At 41.6% G+C, this 18,365-nt stretch overlaps 1 protein-coding gene across 1 annotated transcript in view; it reads left to right on the top strand.

The window, feature by feature from the left end:
* INO80 (INO80 complex ATPase subunit) overlaps positions 1-18,365 on the top strand; it is a 125,102-nt gene that overhangs the window by 57,128 nt on the left and 49,609 nt on the right. The window contains exons 22-25 of the mRNA XM_045015832.1: positions 1,694-1,761; positions 3,473-3,566; positions 5,467-5,644; positions 13,846-13,986. Coding sequence (XP_044871767.1) covers positions 1,694-1,761; positions 3,473-3,566; positions 5,467-5,644; positions 13,846-13,986 — 481 coding nt within the window. The remainder of the gene's footprint in view (positions 1-1,693; positions 1,762-3,472; positions 3,567-5,466; positions 5,645-13,845; positions 13,987-18,365) is intronic.

The raw sequence follows: 18,365 nt of genomic DNA, 5'->3' as shown, positions 1-18,365 counted from the left end.
TGACCAATAGGGTTGATGCAATCTGTGGATGTGTAAACAAGGAAATCTCAAGTAGGAATAAGAAAGTTATATTACCTCTGCATTTGGCACTGGGTGTTGCCTCTGGAATAGTGTGTCCAGTTCTGGTGTCCACACATCAAGAAGAATGTTGATACATTGAAGAGAGTTCAATGAAGAGCTATGAGAATGATCAAAGGAGTGGAAAACATGCCTTATAGTGATAGTCAGCTTAACAAAGAGAAGGTTAAGGGGTAGACTTAATCACAGTTTATAAGTACCCATGTGAGGAACAAATACTTGATAAAAGGCTCTTTGGTCTAATAAACAAAGGTATAACAAAAACTGATGGCTGGAAGCTGAAGCTAGACAGATTCATAGCTATAAGGTGTACATTTTTAACCATGAAGATAATTAATCTTTGGAACAATTTAACAAGGGTTGTGTGGATTCTCCATCACAGGCAATTTTAAAATCAAGATTGGATGTTTTTCTAAAATGTGCTTTCGTTCAAACAGGAAATATTTCAAGGAAGTTATATGGTCTGTGTTATACAGGATGTCAGACTAGACGATCAGTTATCCCTTGTGGTCTTGTAATCTGTATGAATCTATAAGTTCTGATTAACCCCATTCCCTGAGGTTTTTAAATAGTGCTAGCCAAGTGATGGCTTCCCTGTTTTCTTTCATTTTATTTAACTGTTACTCACCCAATATTCAGTGTTCTCTCATAGCAGAGCCATAGTCATCAAATAATCCTCTAACGAGCAAGCAAGTCAGCACTGGTCTACACTACAAACTTATGTCTGTATAACTACGTCACTCAGGGGTATGGAAAATCCAATGTAGCTATTCCAATCTAACCTCCAGTGTACACAGCCCTATGTCATTGGGAGAAGTTCTCCTGTTGACATAACTACTGTTTCTTGGGGAGGTGGAGTACTTATGCCAACAGGAGACCTGTCGGCATGTAGGTAGCGTCTTCACTAAGCGGAGCTGCACCTCTATAGTGCTTTAAGTGTAGACAAGCCCTCAGGAAAAGTAAGACAAAGCAATTTATACTCTCTCCTTTTTCTGCTGATGATGTGTAATTAAATTAAGCTTCAGTAGAATACTGGAGGAACCTGGTTTCCCTTGAGTGGCTTTTCATATGTAAGGAAGCTATGAGTGTTGATTAGGTGTAACATGATAAGTTGTGAGCATCTTCCAGTGCCTTGACAGCTAGTAATAGCTTACAGCAGATGGAAAAGAGCTGTTTGAGTGCAGTCTGCTGGTTGCTCTGTTTATGGGAATGCCTGCTTAAGCTTTATCTCATTCAATCATGAGAAATGCGCAGAGCAGTGGATCACATAAACCATTATTTAATAGTAAAGATTAGGATAGGCTCTCTTTCCCAATATGAAAAGCAATCCAGAAATGATGTTCTGACTCATGGTTAAATTAAGTAAAATACATTGTGGCTGCTGCTTTTCATTAATTCATTATCATGCAATACTGGAAAACTGGAAGATCAGGTTTCTTAACATGAAAAACCAAATTCTGTAGACTCCTCGACAGCAAGAGGAGAGTGAACTGTGATACCATGACTGAAAGTCACCCTGTAGTTTGGGGTCAGAACTTAGTACTTCTGACTTCTTGATTGAATGTGAACTAAATTACCACTTTCTTATTTTTTATTTTGTTCTGTTCATTTTCAGGTGGTTACGGGTTTTACTTTCGCCATTCGCTCCGGACCACATCCAGCAGTCTCTCTTCCATAGGAAGGGTAGGTTTACTTTCCTGGGGAAGCAGTTAAGGTGGCTAGCACACTTCAATATGATGTTGCAAGCTGTCTTGTTTGGAGGGAGAATTGGTGTAGATTAACTTCTCCCTGGGACTATAGATTCTGTGCCTCTCTGGTCACAATTCATTAGAACCTTTCAACCTTAGCACTTGACATGAAGTCAACAAGCTTATTTCAGTTGATTAATAAGAGGCAAGATAGAAGGATGACCTAAAAGAGCTCTGTTTAGCCTCAGCGTTCTCCTGCTCTTATCTCTTGCCCTTTTAGTCCAGTTTAAAAGAATTAATATGTTTTTTGTACACTAGTTTGAGGTTTGTGAATTCTTCATAGATTCAAGCTAGTGAAACCTCAGGAGCATTTTAGTGCAATTTCTATAGTACACCAAGCTACATGTTCCTCTTCCCTATGGACCAGTAGGAGAATGGACATGGACCTGAATTAAACTGAGAGACTGCTGGATCCAAATTAGTGACCAGTTGAACAGAAAACTAAACAAGCTTTGTACATTTGATGTACTGTTCCATTTAAAATTGCTATTACTAACTGTGCTAGTAAGAGAGAACCTGGTAATTAACTCTCCGAAAGGGTAGATTTTTGGAAGAGGAGCAGGAGCACACTTAAGGCTCTATTCCTGCATCAAGATCTGTTAGTATGGACCCCTTAATCTGTGTGGCGTTTCATTGAAGTCAGAAGGACTTTGCGCAGCCGCAGGGATTTGGGCTTCATGGATGATTGGGTGCTGTCTGTACAGCTCTTCTTCATATCCTGTGGGCTGCTCTTTAACTGTCCATTAGTTTTGGCTTGATAAATCTTCAGAAAGAGATTATCTATTTTGTATTAACTGAATAGAAAAATGTAATGGTGGTGGAGAGTTAAATATGTTAAGAATATGAAAATAAATAAGTGTACCCCTTCCTACATCTTTAATATTCCTCCTCTTGTCTGGCCCAGAAGCAGTTACTTGAATTCAGGGAATAGCAATCAAGGTGAAACCTTTAGCGTCCTCTAAAGCCCAGGTTCTCAAACGGGGGGGTGGGCCCCCCAGGGTTGGGGGGCGTGGAATTTATTCTGGGGGCATGACAAGCTGGGGCGGGGGGGAGAATTATTGCACACATTGTACCCATAGCACTGAATAACTAGCAAAGCTGATTCCTACAGTCATATAAGGGCCTCAGATGGTGCTGTGCATTTTGACTGATTTGTTAAGCTTGCATAGCATTATACAAAGTTGTTGCCATCGGTACGTTAATCCGTTTGCTATGACGATATGTGCACATTTAATTGTAAGTATGGACCGTAATCACAGTTTTGCTTTTGCTTTTATTACAATAAATCGTTGGCTCATTCATGCAACAGGGAAAAGAAAGCAACTCAAGTGAAAAACAAAGAAGCCCAATCTGACAAGTGAAGCACCACCGCTGCATATATCCACATATGTACTTGTGTGGCGGGAGCCGGGCAGGGATGTAGACTACTACAAACACAAAGAAGGGGGGTCCGATCAAATATGTTTGAGAACCACTGCTCTAGAGGGATAGGTTACATTTGGAGCTCCTCTGTCATTTCTCATTCTTTTTGTAGTAAGGCATTTGGATATCTAGAACCTTGGGATCAGAATTCGCCCAGACTGGTCCATGTGTGCTCCTTGTCTCCTGTAGATATCAGCCTTAACTTTGATATATTTGTGATCTAGGTGCCAATGAAGAAAGTTGTTTTTCTTTCCTCCGGTTTATTGATGTCTCTCCAGCAGAAATGGCAAACTTCATGAATCAGGGACATTTAGCCAGGTGAGGAAATTAATTCTATTCATTTAATTTTAAAAAGAAACTTGGAGGAAAAGTATGTGCAGTTTAATAAGTATTTCTATAATAAAATTGCATGTTCTTGGGCTATGATCAGCGATCATTTATTATTAATTTGTATTACAGTAGTGTCTAGAGGCATCAACCAAGATCAGAGGCCTGTTGTGTTAGGTATTTTGCACACACATAGTGAGAAAGACAGTCTGTGCCCCAAACAGCTTACACTCTAAATAGACAAGACAGGCAAAGGGTGTGAAGGAAAAGATTTGACCATGGTGTCACAGCAGGGCAATGGCAGAGCCAAGACAAGAATAAAATCCAGGCTTCCATAGACCACACTACTTCTCTGTTTTTATTAATTTTTTTCCTCTGTCTTTGTATATTTTAAAATTTATAGAGAATTACTCTGGGCCATAATATTGGCTATACTTGAACTGCAGTTACTGTTGCCTTCCTTCCATGTGTGCCAATCACAACATGAAATGATTCTCCAAGGCACACTTACAGGTTTATAGACTTTTAACCATGAAGGACTCCATACTGGATCTGCACTGTGGACTCCACTGTAGTAGCCAGTGGGGCTGCAGCAGTTCCCCAGCACTGACGGCAGGGCGGTGCAACACACCAAGGGGCCCAGGGCACCCAGTCAGGGCTGCGAGGAGGATGAGGAGCCCCTAGCCTGGTGGGGAAGTGGGGATACCTTGCTGCTGAACAGTTCCTGCTAAGGGATGGCTCCCACATTCTGGGCTGGTGACTGAGTCAGCGGGACTGGGACAGTGGAGCTGCAGAGGGCTCCCTGCATGGCTGCTGGGCTGGTGACACCTGATCCCTTCAGGCACAAGGCGCTGAGGAGGCTGTGATCCTGGCAAGGCAGAGCAGAGACCCCCCTGACCAGGGCCCTGAGAAGGAGGACAAGCTCCTGGCTACTTGGGCTTGAGCCTGCTGGTGAATGGTTCCAGCTCAGTGACAGAGCCATTCAGCAGCAGGCTGGCCTCCTTCATGTCTGGAGGCTTCTCCTTCTTCTCCTTGCAGTCCTGGCTGGAGGTCTCTTCTCTGCTTGCCAGGACTGCAGCCTTCTGTACACCTGTTTCAGCCCTCTGGCAGTGCAGGGAGCCCTCTGCAGCCCCTGTCATGGGAGTGAAAGAGCAGAGCTGCAAAGGGTTTCTTGTGCTGCCACACGGCCAGTGACATTCAGTCTCTGCGGGTGTGTGGTGCCAAGGGGCTCCACTCATTCCTGCTGTCACTGGTGGATTTTTTTTTTTGTCGATTTCAGTGTGGTAGCTGAAATTGATCTCTATAGACATCTATCAATTTAAATCAAACCCTGCCAAGACTGCTTACGTTATATAATACTGTGGGGGAGGGTGTTAAAATGAAAATTCTGAATCTTAAAATTTTGAAGTGAGCATTTTTTTTGCAAAATGGATTAGTACCATGCTGTTAACCGAAAGAAAATTCAACATAAAAATGAATGCAGTATAATCTAGATATCTTGCCAGGATAATATGCAAGTGTTGTAGGTTTTCATGGTTGAGATTATTGGACCAGTCACTTCTGTTCTGTGGTTCAGTAATGTGATAAGACTTTTTCTCCTGAAGTGACAACGTTCACGTAGATCTTTGTATAGCTCTGTGCATTGTTCTTACCACAAGTATCTATATATGCAGGTGCTTGTGGAGAAATCAGAGAAAGGTACTAGTAAAAATGAGAAATAGTTAAATTGGAAAGTGGATTGGGGGGAAAAAATCGTGTTTTCCCCAAAGCCAAAATACTGTAAAAACAAATTTGTTAAAGGAATAAGACATGCCCACTACAGACCTGCTGTATCTATTTAAGCCCCCACCACAGAGCAGTGAATAAGTGCATTTACTGTTGTTTATTTCAGATGGTTAGCTCTTTTCCTGTCTCTGAAAGCCTCCTACAGGCTCCATCACTTGCGCTCCTGGACAGATCCAGAAGGGGAGCACCCACAGAGGACTCAGTGTCTGGGGAATAAAGATTTCTTGCTGGGAGTCAATTTTCCACTCTCTCTTCCCAACCTGCACAGCTGCACTTTTCTGCAGGTAAGGAAGATTGTCAAAGACATGCAGATCCTTCATTCTCAAATACTAGCAGGCTGTAGCGAAGGGGAAACAGGGAGAACCCTTCCATCCTTCTTCTAAAACACATGGAAGGATAGACATGGAAATAAGCTTCCTCTTATGATAGGTGCAGTGTGACTTAGTTAATTATACACCATTCCCTAAGAAAAATTAAGATAATTAAAGTGGACTTTAATCTTTCTACATATTTTTATATACCATACGTAGTGATTATTAATAAATAAATATATCTGTGTACCAGCATGCAGGTTAGCTGACTTTTATTGCCCAGTGCGAGACTCATCTCTTCAGCCAAGTTTCTGCTTGATCTTGATCTGCTCATTAGGGATGGCTGATTTGTGGGGGAAGCGGTTAAGAGAGGCTACTGCAGCCAGTGCAGGCCTCACAGTTCATGTTTTGTTTTTAAAGAATGTAATGTACCCAGGCAATGGGAGCATAATAAATAAATACCCACATTTTAGTAACCCTTTTGTATGCTATACTCCTCCATTTACCAGAGGGTATCTTTTTTTGCACTCAACAACAAAAATGGCAGTTGAAGAAAATTGTTTGTGCGTGGGGCAGGGTGTGAGAGGGAGACTTGAGGGAAAAGAAACAGCACAACATAGCCTAGTGGGGTGTGCATCGCTGTTCCTCAGCCCATGTCTGTTACATATTATGTGATGCTGTCGCCAAGCTGTAGACTGAGAATGGAAAACCTTGATGCTAGTGAGATGCAGGTCACTTGCAGAGAAAAGTGGCCATGCTGCTGATCTGGGGGATTAGGGAGGCCTGATATTGTTCGTAAGCTGTATCTCTTACATGTAATGAAGTACTAGTTCTAGTACTAATACAGCAGACCAGGCTGTACCTGAAATGTCTAACATATAGTGGCCACAAGGTGTATTTATTCATTTATTCTCATGTGCTTTGTGGTTAGTATTGTAGTGATATCGCTGGCCTGATTCTGCCTGTGTGCTACAATGTGGTGCAGTATTGCATAATATAGCCTCATCAACAGTAGCACAAGCAATCTATGCAGCAATTCAGATCAGTAATTTGAGCCCATATGCCTGGCACTAGCTTTTGATTAAATTTAAGATTTTCTGGCCATTTAAATCTGCTTTGTGCCAAAACCTAGTTTTAAATAGCTACTTGGGGATTATCTCGGCACAGGTGAATCCCCATGTGATAAAAGGTCAACATAATGGCTTCTATGCCCCTACCCCTTTCCAGCCCTAGCATAAGGGTCATGGCCAGGAAGCTATTACAACTGCCTGATCCATAGCTGCTGTAACAGCCCCTTGAGACCATAAGCGTCTGGCATAAGGTAGAGCAGGTTTACGGCTGTTCTGTCTTACATATGGACTAGTACCTGCTTGCCAATCCCACAATTAGGGAAATACTGAGGTGGTTTAATACCATCTGTGCGCCCCCCCCCCATCTCCTTCCAGTCTTGAGTACAGCTTGGCAAGTGTGAATCTAGCCCTAAATATTTTGTATCTGGATTTTCACATATTCACTTCCATGTAAATAATTGCGGGGGAGAAGGGGGTTGGAGTGGTTCATGTGTGAATTTATGGAAGGGAATGTACCTTATTATGTAATATTTGATGATTACCTCCAAATCTCTTTTGGGTTATGGGAATAGGTAGGACAAATTTTTTTGTGTGAGGGAGGGCAGGAAGAACATAGGATGTGCTGGAGCCATGTGCTGTGTGGGAGGGAGTGGTTCTTTAAAACAGAGTTACTGCTCTTTTTGTGAGGAAGATCCCAAGTGCCTGTGTGACTTATAAGCTCTCCCTGTTGTTTTTTCAAACTTTAACTATTGCAAGCATCTGTGGACTCGGTGACTGGAATAATATGTAAAGGGAGCTGGGGTGAATACCAGAGTGTTATAAGTGCAAGTGTTTCCAATTCTCGACACGTTATCACAAGTCTCACAGTATAAGCTGTCTTTTTTCTTAAGGCCACAGCTTTATTTTAAAATATGTAAATTTCTAGCTCCCTTGGCTGTGGAGAAAATCTTGAAAAATCCAAGTGGCTCAGGGGAGATTTTCAAAGGCGCAAAGGGGAGCTAGTTGCCCATTTTTCACTAGAAGTCTGTGAGAGTTGAGCATGTGACTTCCCTTTGTGCCTTTGAAAATCTCTCCCTCAAAACCCATGAGGCAAATAAAAAGAACCACAAATTTCTTTGTGTGTGTGTGTGTGTGTGTGTGTGTGTGTGTGTGTGACTCTGTATATGTATATTAATCATGATTTTTAAGCCAACTCACAATTTTTTGAGTCTTAGGGATGGCGTTAGATCAAGTGCTGCATTTCTGGAGAGGACAGGTCAGAAATGCACTCTTTGCAGACAGTGGAAGATGTCAGTAGGGGAAACTGATGGTTCTTGCTGAAGACATTGGGCAGTCTGATAGATCTTTGCCTTACTGAGTGAGTTGGACTCTCCTTTGTTCTGCTGGATGGGCTCTCATTCATAACTGGTATGCATTCTGTGCACCACAATCAATCTGCTATTAGGGAGCACTAACCAGTCAAACGTGCTATCTTTACTTACCTGGACAAGCTTCTTCATGGCATGATTGACAGTATTGACATAGGATCACAGTGGTTGGAGAGTGAAAAGGTCTGTCTGTCGGATCATCAACTCCACTCTTTTTACTTGGCAGGATACACTTAACTGCTGTTCTGGTTTGTTCTTACTCTTGAGTTTTCTTTCTCACTTCTTCCTATGAATATTTTCTTTGATTAGTTAGGGTGATATTTCAATCCTGTAGTGAAGTCAGTGTTAATAGGTTTTATGGTGCAGTCATATTGGGTGTTTTATTTTTGTAATTACTCAGGACAGATCAGCTGCAGTCTCTTTGTGAGGTTCCAGTTTTATCCAACTTTTCATCTAGGCCAGATTCTCAAAACCCGGAACCATATAGTTAATCAGATCACAGTTCATGTTTCTAAGCCAAAGCTTTCCCTGGCTTTCTGTCCTTAGCTTGAACCACTACATAGCTTGTGATCCTTAAAGTTGTTCTTTGCCTTATCTTTGCATTTCCAGATAATAGTTGCTGAATGTGTTTTACTTTATATTAAATATAAACTGAGTTCCTGGTGGATTTCATGCAAAAATTGAGTTCCAAAATTTTGTAGCCGTCAGCCTTTCTTCCCTCACCCTCTCATGCTTGCAGATGCTGTCACAGGACCAAGTTTTGCTTTTTGGCATTCCATACAAGAACTTTGTTTTCTCATAACTAGCCAAATGAGAAGCTAGTCATGCTCAAGAGCAAAATGTGCTGAATGTTGATTGATACTTGTACTTTCAAGTCCAAGGGCTATAGAAGCCAGAGAAAATGAAAGGGCTATGAGTTCACGTAGAACAGGGGTAGGCAACCTATGGCATGTGTGCCGAAGGCGGCACGCGAGCTGATTTTCAGTGGCACTCACACTGCCTGAGTCCTGGCCACCAGTCTGGGAGCTCTGCATTTTAATTTAATTTTAAATTAAGTTTCTTAAACATTTTAAAATATTATTTACTTTACGTACAACAATAGTTTAGTTATATATTATAGACTCATAGAAAGAGACCTTGTTAAAATGTATTACTGGCACACGAAACCTTAAATTAGAGTGAATAAACGAAGACTCGGCACACCACTGCTGAAAGATTGCCGACCCCTGATGTAGAATCTCACAAATGTCGTTAGAGCAAGACAACTTGAGTGGTGAGTTGCCAGAAGTGGATTCTGCACATGAGCTCAGGAGACATGGGATAAAATATATTGAAAGCTAAGCAGAGTAACTGCACAAGTCTCGGGAGCTGCAGGTTGTGGGTCAGTTGAATTGCCACATAGATGATGGCACATAAACCCTGGGAGCTGTAGTGTTGGGTAAGGTGAGAGAGCAGACAGATCCTATAGAATGTAAAGTATTCCAAAGGGGACGAAAGAGTGAAGAAAGTTAAGAAACAGCCAGAAGAAATTACAGTAACTCCTCACTTTAACATTGTAGTTATGTTCCTGAAAAATGCAACTTTAAGCGAAACAATTGTTAAACAAATCCAATTTCCTCACAAGAATTAATGTAAATAGAAGGTGTTAGGTTCCAGAAAATTGTTTTCACCATATAAATTGTTTGTTTAAAACTTATACTTACTTTCCCCCACTCTATGGAAATGGGGTAAGCCAGGGGCAGGAGCAGGGGGGAGGGGGACACCCTGATATTAGCCCCCCTCTCCCTCTTCCCCTCCCTGCACAGCAAGCAGTAAGCTCCTGGGAGCAGCTCCAAGGTAGAGGGCAGGAGCAGCACATGGCAGTGGGGGGAGGGACAGCTGAACTGCCAGCAATTGCTAGCCTGCTGGGCTGCTGCTGCACAGGGAGCTTAGGGGAGCAGGGAGCTGATAGTGGGGCTGCCAGTCCACCCTGGATCCAAGCCCCCACCAGCTAGCTAGCTGCAACGGGCTGCTCTTTCTGCAAGCAGTGGACAAAGCAGGCGGCTGTCAAACAACGTGGTAAGGGAGCATTGCGCAACTTTAAACAAACGTTCTCTAAATGATAAGCAACGTAACAACGAAACAGCGTTAACCAGGACGACTTTAAGTGTAGAGTTACTGTAGTTTGTAGTTCTAAGGTGTAAAGCCCACTATGGCTTGGTCCTGGCTGTCCGAGAGAGTGCTTTTTTCCCGCAGCTCTCATATGCTGCTGCTGTAGCCTTTGGGATGTACAGAGATCTCAACCTAACAGTGCCTGAATCTTAAATGTCTGGGGGTTGGTAGTTAACTATCCTCAGTGGTATGTCTTTCAACTCTGGAATTGGCCTTCTTCGGCTGATCAGATGGAGCCCACATCTGTTCACTATTAGTGCACAATGCAAAGTCAGTTTCTTTTCCCACCTTTTTCCGGAGGAGTGAATGTCTGTCTCTATGATTAAAAATGATATCAACTTTTGGAAATGTACAGTGTACTTTGGGTTATGATAATCGAGCCCGTGTTAAAATGAAGAATCAAATTCACAAAAGACAGATCAAAGACGGTAGCACCTAGCTTATTTGCAGGGAGAGAGACCTTTTCTGAAGCAGTGGGATCTTGTTTGGGCACGTCTGTTTTCTCTGAATGTGAATTCTGGAGCAAGAAAGGAGACAATGTCTGTGTGGAAGGAAACAGACAGAATTCAATTGAAGGGGAAGTTGAAATTGAAGATGTGTAACAGGTAGGAAACCAATCTTGGGCTTGGTGTGTCACATTTTGTAGCGTTATCAGAAAAGCCAACTAAAATAAGCCCATCTAATTTTCAGTCAAACAAAAACAGCAAGGCAACCATGTGCATACGCCGATTAACTCTGGCTGTGCTGGAGTTTAGACCTTGATTCCATATCTGGTTTGATTAAATGTCTTCTCTTCTCCTATGAGACTCCTGTGCGGGTGTTTGGCTGAAGTAAATTTTCTGGAACCCTGTACAGCCTGCTATGGACTGCATGTGTAGTACTAGTATCATAAACCATGAAGTGGCATTGCACTTATCAAGAAGGAGAGGAGGGAAACTCTCCCTGGTTCTCACTGTGTGCCTTATAAAAACCTAGAGGCTTTGAAAGCCTACCACGGTAAAGGGTGACAAGACAGTACACGCCAGGGCAAGTAACCCTTTTTGTAGATGAGCTGAAATACCAGTTACTTTTACAAAGATACAACTGACACCGATATAATTGATATAGATAATATAGTGGACTAATATGGCTATAAACATTTTTCTGTGTACCAGAGAAATCAGATGCTATTGGGAGTAAAGCCTCCTGTGTAATCATCTGTACACTTGAATTTTTAGGTTTCAGCTATATTATTTTCTCTTGGCTTGATTGTGGCCAGCCCAAAGTCAGTGGCCCATACAATTGAATAGCCTCCAGTTGTTGATCAATTGATTATTCGAAAACTGCCTTGCAGAGGATAGCAGTTCATAGTATGCATATAGTTGTGTGTACTTAAAAAGGTTAGTATTCATATTTGCATAAGTGGAAAAGCTGTGAACAAAACCTGGATCTAAAATGGAGTCCTGAATGGTCCTGAAGTATGGGTTGCACGAGGGTATGTGATCCATCCTAGAGTTGTATCTATGCCACGTCCTGTAACCTTACTCAGTTCCTTCCCATGTATGTGAATCTGATGAGAAGCTAGTTTTCCACTGTGTCTGATATATCTACTGCCTGCTCCAATCATAAATATTTAATAGCAGCACGTCATGGAATTCAAACAGGGACACTTCTCTTGTGACTTGCTCGTAATTTGTGTACAGATAACATGGAGAAATAGACTGTATTAAAAGTCTCTTAATGTTCTTTGTACACATGCATACAAAATATAATTTGGTTTTCCTTATTTGAGATACGGTCTTAGAAGTCTTTCCTTTGTTTTTTCCTGTTTCTAACTGGGCTGAAGCCAACATGGCTTGCTTTTTGATATCGGTGCCCAAAGGAGAATCAAACAGTGAAGATGTCCTCAGGAAAGCGTGTATCAGTGGAATTAACCTTTTTTTAGTTAATTGTTGCAACACCGTATCCTACACTCCAGGCTTTGCTCAGAGAGAAATTCCAGTTTCACACCATCTCATCCCCAACTCTCTCTCTAGGAAGTAAAAAACAAAAATGTGCAACAGCCAGAGCTGCAGCCAATTCAGTCAGGATGCATGAATTTGCTTGGTGCCAGCTCAAGGCCTGGAGCTAGACTGATAGCAGCTGCAACACTGCTTTCACAGCTGGGGCTGACTGAGTGTACTTGGAGATCTGTGATGACAGCAGGGCTACTAGCATAGATTGACCATGAAGATAGTTACCTCCATTGTTTTTGAGAGTTTTAAGTTATGAGCCATGAGAATATTTTTTTTGTCTTCCAGTTAAGGTAAATTTTCAACTACAGTATCTACCTCTTGTGTTTGCTTGGACTGTAAAGTGGCAGAATCCAGCTAAAGACCTGTTCATGTCTCATGGAAGTTCTGCAGAACCATCTAGAAACATTTCTGTTGGTGTCAGATTTTTGCCCTTCAGTTTTCATTACAGAGCATACATCTGTGGATCAGAAAGAAATTTCTCCCTCTAACTATCACACAATTGATTTAGAGGCATTATGGGATGTGTATGTTATGAGTTCTCTTTCTCTGAATCATCAGGTAATGGTTGCTACTTACATAGCTTAATGAACTAGGGGTCTGACTCCCTACAACAAATCCTTTGATTCTATGAAAATAAGATATATGTTCCTTAGTTCATCTTCTCCTGCTGCTAGTGTCCCCCGCAAATTATCTCCCATTGTTGACATCATAATTATCCCACAGCAACTAATTGTGATCAGAAGATTACAAGTTCAGATACAGAGTAAGCAGCAGGAGTGGATTAGTCTCTAGATCACATAGTTCATATTTTGATAAAGATATGTATGGCAATAAAGACAAAGGGAAAGAGGGACACAAGCTAATATAAGCAAGCAAAATTGTTCTGAAGTAGATGGTTTTTCATTGTTTTCCTCAAGGAGCAGAGCATATTGAGTGGCTTTCCTTTCTTTAAACTGCAGTGCATCCCAAACCCCACAATTTTGGCTTCATCTACTTTCATGATGCCAAAAGTATCCTTTGTTTAAAATGAGGGATCTGCCACTATGTGAGCATCACAATTCTGGCAATGGGATATACACCCGAAGTGCCAGCTCCCTCAGGCCACCAAAGATAAATTCAAGAGCAATTTTGCATGAAAAGAGGAAAAAGGATTAGAAAAGGGATGTAAATAACAGAAATATAACAATCTGTTCATCTCTGATGTCCTTCTAGTGCTCTCTCCTGCTAAGGTTCTTTCTATCCACGTAGGGTGTGCTTTAGAGTAGTGTGAGGGAGGGTCATCCTTACTGGAATATGTATTTGCTTTCCTGCCATTAAAAGCTAAGGTGAAAAAGTGCTGAGGAGGCAAAACAGTGTCTCCAATTCCAGAAGAAAGGGGAAAAAGTGGCAGCTGGGCAGACTCTCCCTTTCTATTTGAAAATGGTGGTACTGAGAATTCTGTGCACTAGCATTACAGTAGCTATGTAAAGATCCCTGTTCCCAAGGAAATTATTTGGTGATTGTTCATTATCATTCTTTCTGACACGGGGATAAACAACTAAAAAGGATTCCCTTCTTGGTTGAATTAACTCTTTATTTTATTTAATTTTTAGAACCTTGTGTTCAATAGCCACTGTAAAACAATTACTGGCTATTCAGACCATGTCATACATCGAAGAAGATCAGCTACCTCATCGGTCCGGTGCTGCCAGGTCACTGAACTGCCATCCTTCCTGTGCATAGCCAGCCCACGGGTAAGTCCTGCAAAGATATTATTACGGCGAGGGAATCTATTCCTTCTTGTAACTATTTATGAAGCTGCTATGATGTTTTGTATAGTACCATTGTCTTTGAAAAGATACTTTTGTGCATTTAAAAAATGTCCTGTCCCCGCAAAACTTACAAATCTCCACCTGTACAAATGTTATGTGGCAAGAAATATCTCTAATATTGGCCCAGATTCTGATATAAATTGGTATTAGTTTCATTTGGTCAAGTCCTAGAGAATTTATTAATAGGATTCACTCCAATTTAGTTCTATAGGAATATAATAGACTTTTATAGACATTATCTCCAAAACAGCTGTAGCAAATGATAGCCTTTCTAGTGTGGGGTTTTTTGTTTTTGGTTTTTTTTAAACCATTTTATGGAATGCTATAGTAGGGATAGAATTCTCTATTACATTCTATTGGTTGGCTTAAAAAAAACTATAGTAAGCATATCTTTTGGTATTAAATTCTGTAAAACTTTTTTTGTAACTTTTGTACCCAGTGGGAGGAAGGGCAAGGTTGTAGTAGCAAAAGCAACCAAAGGAAGATGCAAGATAAATTGGCCTATCACACCCCAAACTTTCATAACCATTTTGTTTTTCTGTTACAGTGCTGCTGCTATGCGCCTTAGTCAGTGTGTAACTTGTACCACCTTTTTATCACCTTTGAATTTGGTCCATTGTGTAGTGCTGTGAAGCTTGGATATGTATTTTTACAAAATGAAAGATGCACGTCCCTGTGTAGGGTTGGATCACAGAAACCCCCTGGGAGCTGCCACCCGATGTGCCACGACTACCTCTGCTCCTGCTTTCCCTGCCAGCTCAGGACTCCAGCACCCTGTCTTGCTGAGCCAGACACACCCATCTGCTCCAACAAAGACCCAGGGTCTGAATTTCTTGCCCCAAAGCTGCAGGTTTACCTGAAAGCAGCTAACAGAAGTGTGCTTGTCTTTAACACTCAGATGCCCAACTCCCAATGGGGTCTAAACCCAAATAAATCCATTTTACCCATTATACAGGGTAAACTCATAAATTGTTCGCCCTCTATAACACTGATAAAGAGATGCACAGTTGTTTGCTCCCCCAGGTATTAATACATACTCTGAGTTAATTAATAAGTAAAAAGTGATTTTATTAAATACAGAAAGTAGGATTTAAGTGGTTCCAAGTAGTAACAGACAGAACAAAGTAAGTCACCAAGCAAAATAAAAAAATGTGCAAATCTATGTCTAATCAAACTGAATACAGATAATCTCACCCTTAGAGATGCTTCAGTAAGTTTTTTCCTCAGACTGGACACCTTCCAGGCCTGGGCACAATTCTTTCCCCTGGTACAGCTCTTGTTCCAGCTCAGGTGGTAGCTAGGGGATTTCTCATGATGGCTCCCTCCTCTTTGTTCTGTTCCACCCCTTTATATATCTTTTGCATAAGGCGGGAATTCTTTTGTCCCTCTCTGGGTTCCCACCCCCACTTCTCAATGGAAAGACACCAGGTTAAAGGGATAGCTCAGTGGTTTGAGCATTGGCCTGCTAAACCCAGGGTTGTGAGTTCAATCCTTGAGGGGGCCATTTAAGGATCTGGGGCAAAAATCTGTCTGGGGATTGGTCCTGCTTTGAGCAGGGGGTTGGACTAGATGACCTCCTAAAGTCCCTTCCAACCTGATATTCTATGATGAAAGATGGATTCCAGTTCAGGTGACATGATCACATGTCACTGCAAGACTTCATTACCCACTTGCCAGCACACATGTATACAGGAAAACTTAGAGGTAAAACAGCCATCTGCAGTCAATTGTCCTGGTTAATGGGAGTCATCAAGATTCCAAACCACCATTAATGGCCCACACTTTCCATAATTACAATAGGCCCTCAGTTATATTTCATATTTCTAGTTTCAGATAAGAGTAGTACTTTTATACAAATAGGATGATCACACTCAGTAGATTATAAGCTTTGTAATGATACTTTAGAAGAGACCTTTTGCATGAAGCATATTCCAGTTACATTATATGCACTCATTAGCATATTTTTATAAAATTATATAGACTGCAATGTCACAGTCCCCTTTCTGAAATTCATCCCAAATACTCTAGCAGTATATCTAGCAGTAATATGCTGTTTTTCTGCAATATGGATAGTCTCTTCCAATAATATGTCTCTTGATTTCAACTCCTCTCTTAATCCCAAAGGCTGTAAAACTAACATTCAGTTTTAGAGTAGTGAGTTATTTAAAGAGGATGGGAGCTGTTTTTTGTCTGCGGTGAGCTTTTTTTGTATCTTTTTGGAGGAGTGGGAAGGGAGATTTGTTAGAGGGTGGGATTGGGTGTTTGTCTAAGTGCTGGTCAACGCTAGGAATTTACATCTGTAAACTACATCTTTCAGGGGTGTGAATAATCCACACTCCTGAGAGACATAACTATATCGACCTAACCCCCAGCATAGGCAGTGCTAGGCTGATGGAAGAATTCTAGCTACTGCCTCTCGGGGAGGTGGATTACCTACACCGACGGGAGAACCTCTCCTATTGGCATAGCAAGTGTCTGCATGGAAGCACTATAGTGCTACTGTGCTGCTGTAGCATTTTCAGTGTAGACATACCATTAGTGGACTCAGCGCTCACTTCAGAAAAGGAAGAACTACATTCTAATATCTAGAAATTTCTCTGGTTGGCATTTCCTAGCTCTTCATTGTTGAATGGCACAACCTGGTTCGGTAGCCTTGTGCTCTGTTAGCAGCATTTTAAAATGACTTATCATTCTGCGTCTTTGTGACTCTTGTTCCACATTGTTTTGTATTATGATGTTGTGCTGTATTCATTTTGGGGTGTTTTGTTTCTGTTGCTTTGTTTTCTTATGCATATCTTTCCTGATGTTACCTAATTATAACAAGCACAGTGAAGCTCTAGGAACTATACTGAGAAGATACCTCCCAGCGTCAGTTTAGAAGCACAGTGACATTTACTTCCCCCCACCCTCAAATATATACCTTTTTTATAAATTACATAATATTCCTCCACAATAAATGGATATTTCAGAGGAATGGAGTTTTTTGGGCAGAAGAATGTTCTGCCTAACCAAGGCATGTTTGGGCTGCATGCCCAGAATGTGTAGAACTCAGCAGGTAACTTGACACCAGTTCCATCCTATCTGAGTATGCGGGTCTCCCTTAGGAGAAATTAAAGCAACTTTTCCCCCTTTTTATAATTGTGACATCCCCCAGACTTTATCTAAACTAGCACTTTTGTTGGTCAGCCCTGACCGACATAAGTTTCACTGACAAAAGTGCTGGTGTGGACATTGCTATGTTGGCAGGAGAGCGTCTCCTGCTGACATAGCTACTGCTGCTAATTGGAGGTGGTTTAATTATGCCAGTGGGAGAGCTCTCTCCTCCTGGCATAGAGTGGCTACACAGGAGACCATACAGTGTTGCAGCTGCAGCGGTATAGCTGTGTTGCTGTAAGGGCTGTAGTGTAGTGCTGCGTCACCTTAATTTTCCAGACCAGAACATCTCTTATTTTGCTCTGCTAGTGAAAAGCAGCCTCTCCAAGCACTGCTCACACATCCATTACCATCTAAAGGCACACCCAGCAGAGTTACTCCCAGCCACTCATGAACAGATGTAGGGCCACACCTGCAAACCCCATAGTCCCTGGCACCCCAGAAATGTGCATCTTACACTGCTGGACAGTGTAAGCTCATTAAAAGTCCATCATTCTATCACAGAGTAATGACTATGCAACAGCCTTTGTTAACCTGAGTATAGATTCTCCAGACACTTCAACCAAAAGCACACTGGCTTAGATAAACAAGGAAACAAGTTTATTAACTAGAGAGAGATAGATTTTAAGTGATAACTAATTCTGACTTGTATGCTTTTATAAAAGCTTGCGTGTTTATTTTTTATTTCTATTTCGTAAACTTTACCAAGGCTAATAGTTCTAAAAGAAAAACAGATTGTCTCACCATAAGTTGTAATACATTTCATAGGCTCTCTCCTTCCAGCCTGGGGCCAGCCCTCCCACAGTTCAATAGTGCTTCTCTTTGTCTTCCAACTGATCTTGCTTCCATGTGTTGAGGTGTGGGAGGAGAGTCATGGGAAGCCATTGTCTCTTATTTTATACCCTCTTTCTTGTTCACACCTCCTGCGTATGTGAGGGATGACATGCAAATCCTTTGTTTACCGTCCCACCTGATGGTGAATGGTTGCTTCAGTAGCTAATAGTTTTCTAACACCTGTGGTCAGTGCTTTGTTGACACTGGGGAGTTAGTCTGTGGGCATTCCCCCGAATTACAAAATGTTTCAGGAACAAACATATAGCAAAATCTAATAACTCAATATTCAGTGTTGGTGCACACATTTTAACAGG

Source organism: Mauremys mutica, chromosome 4, assembly GCF_020497125.1.
Source record: "Mauremys mutica isolate MM-2020 ecotype Southern chromosome 4, ASM2049712v1, whole genome shotgun sequence".
Lineage (NCBI taxonomy): Eukaryota > Metazoa > Chordata > Testudines > Geoemydidae > Mauremys > Mauremys mutica.
The sequence above is the reverse complement of the archived record's forward strand: the minus strand, read 5'-3'. Positions and strand labels throughout refer to the sequence as shown.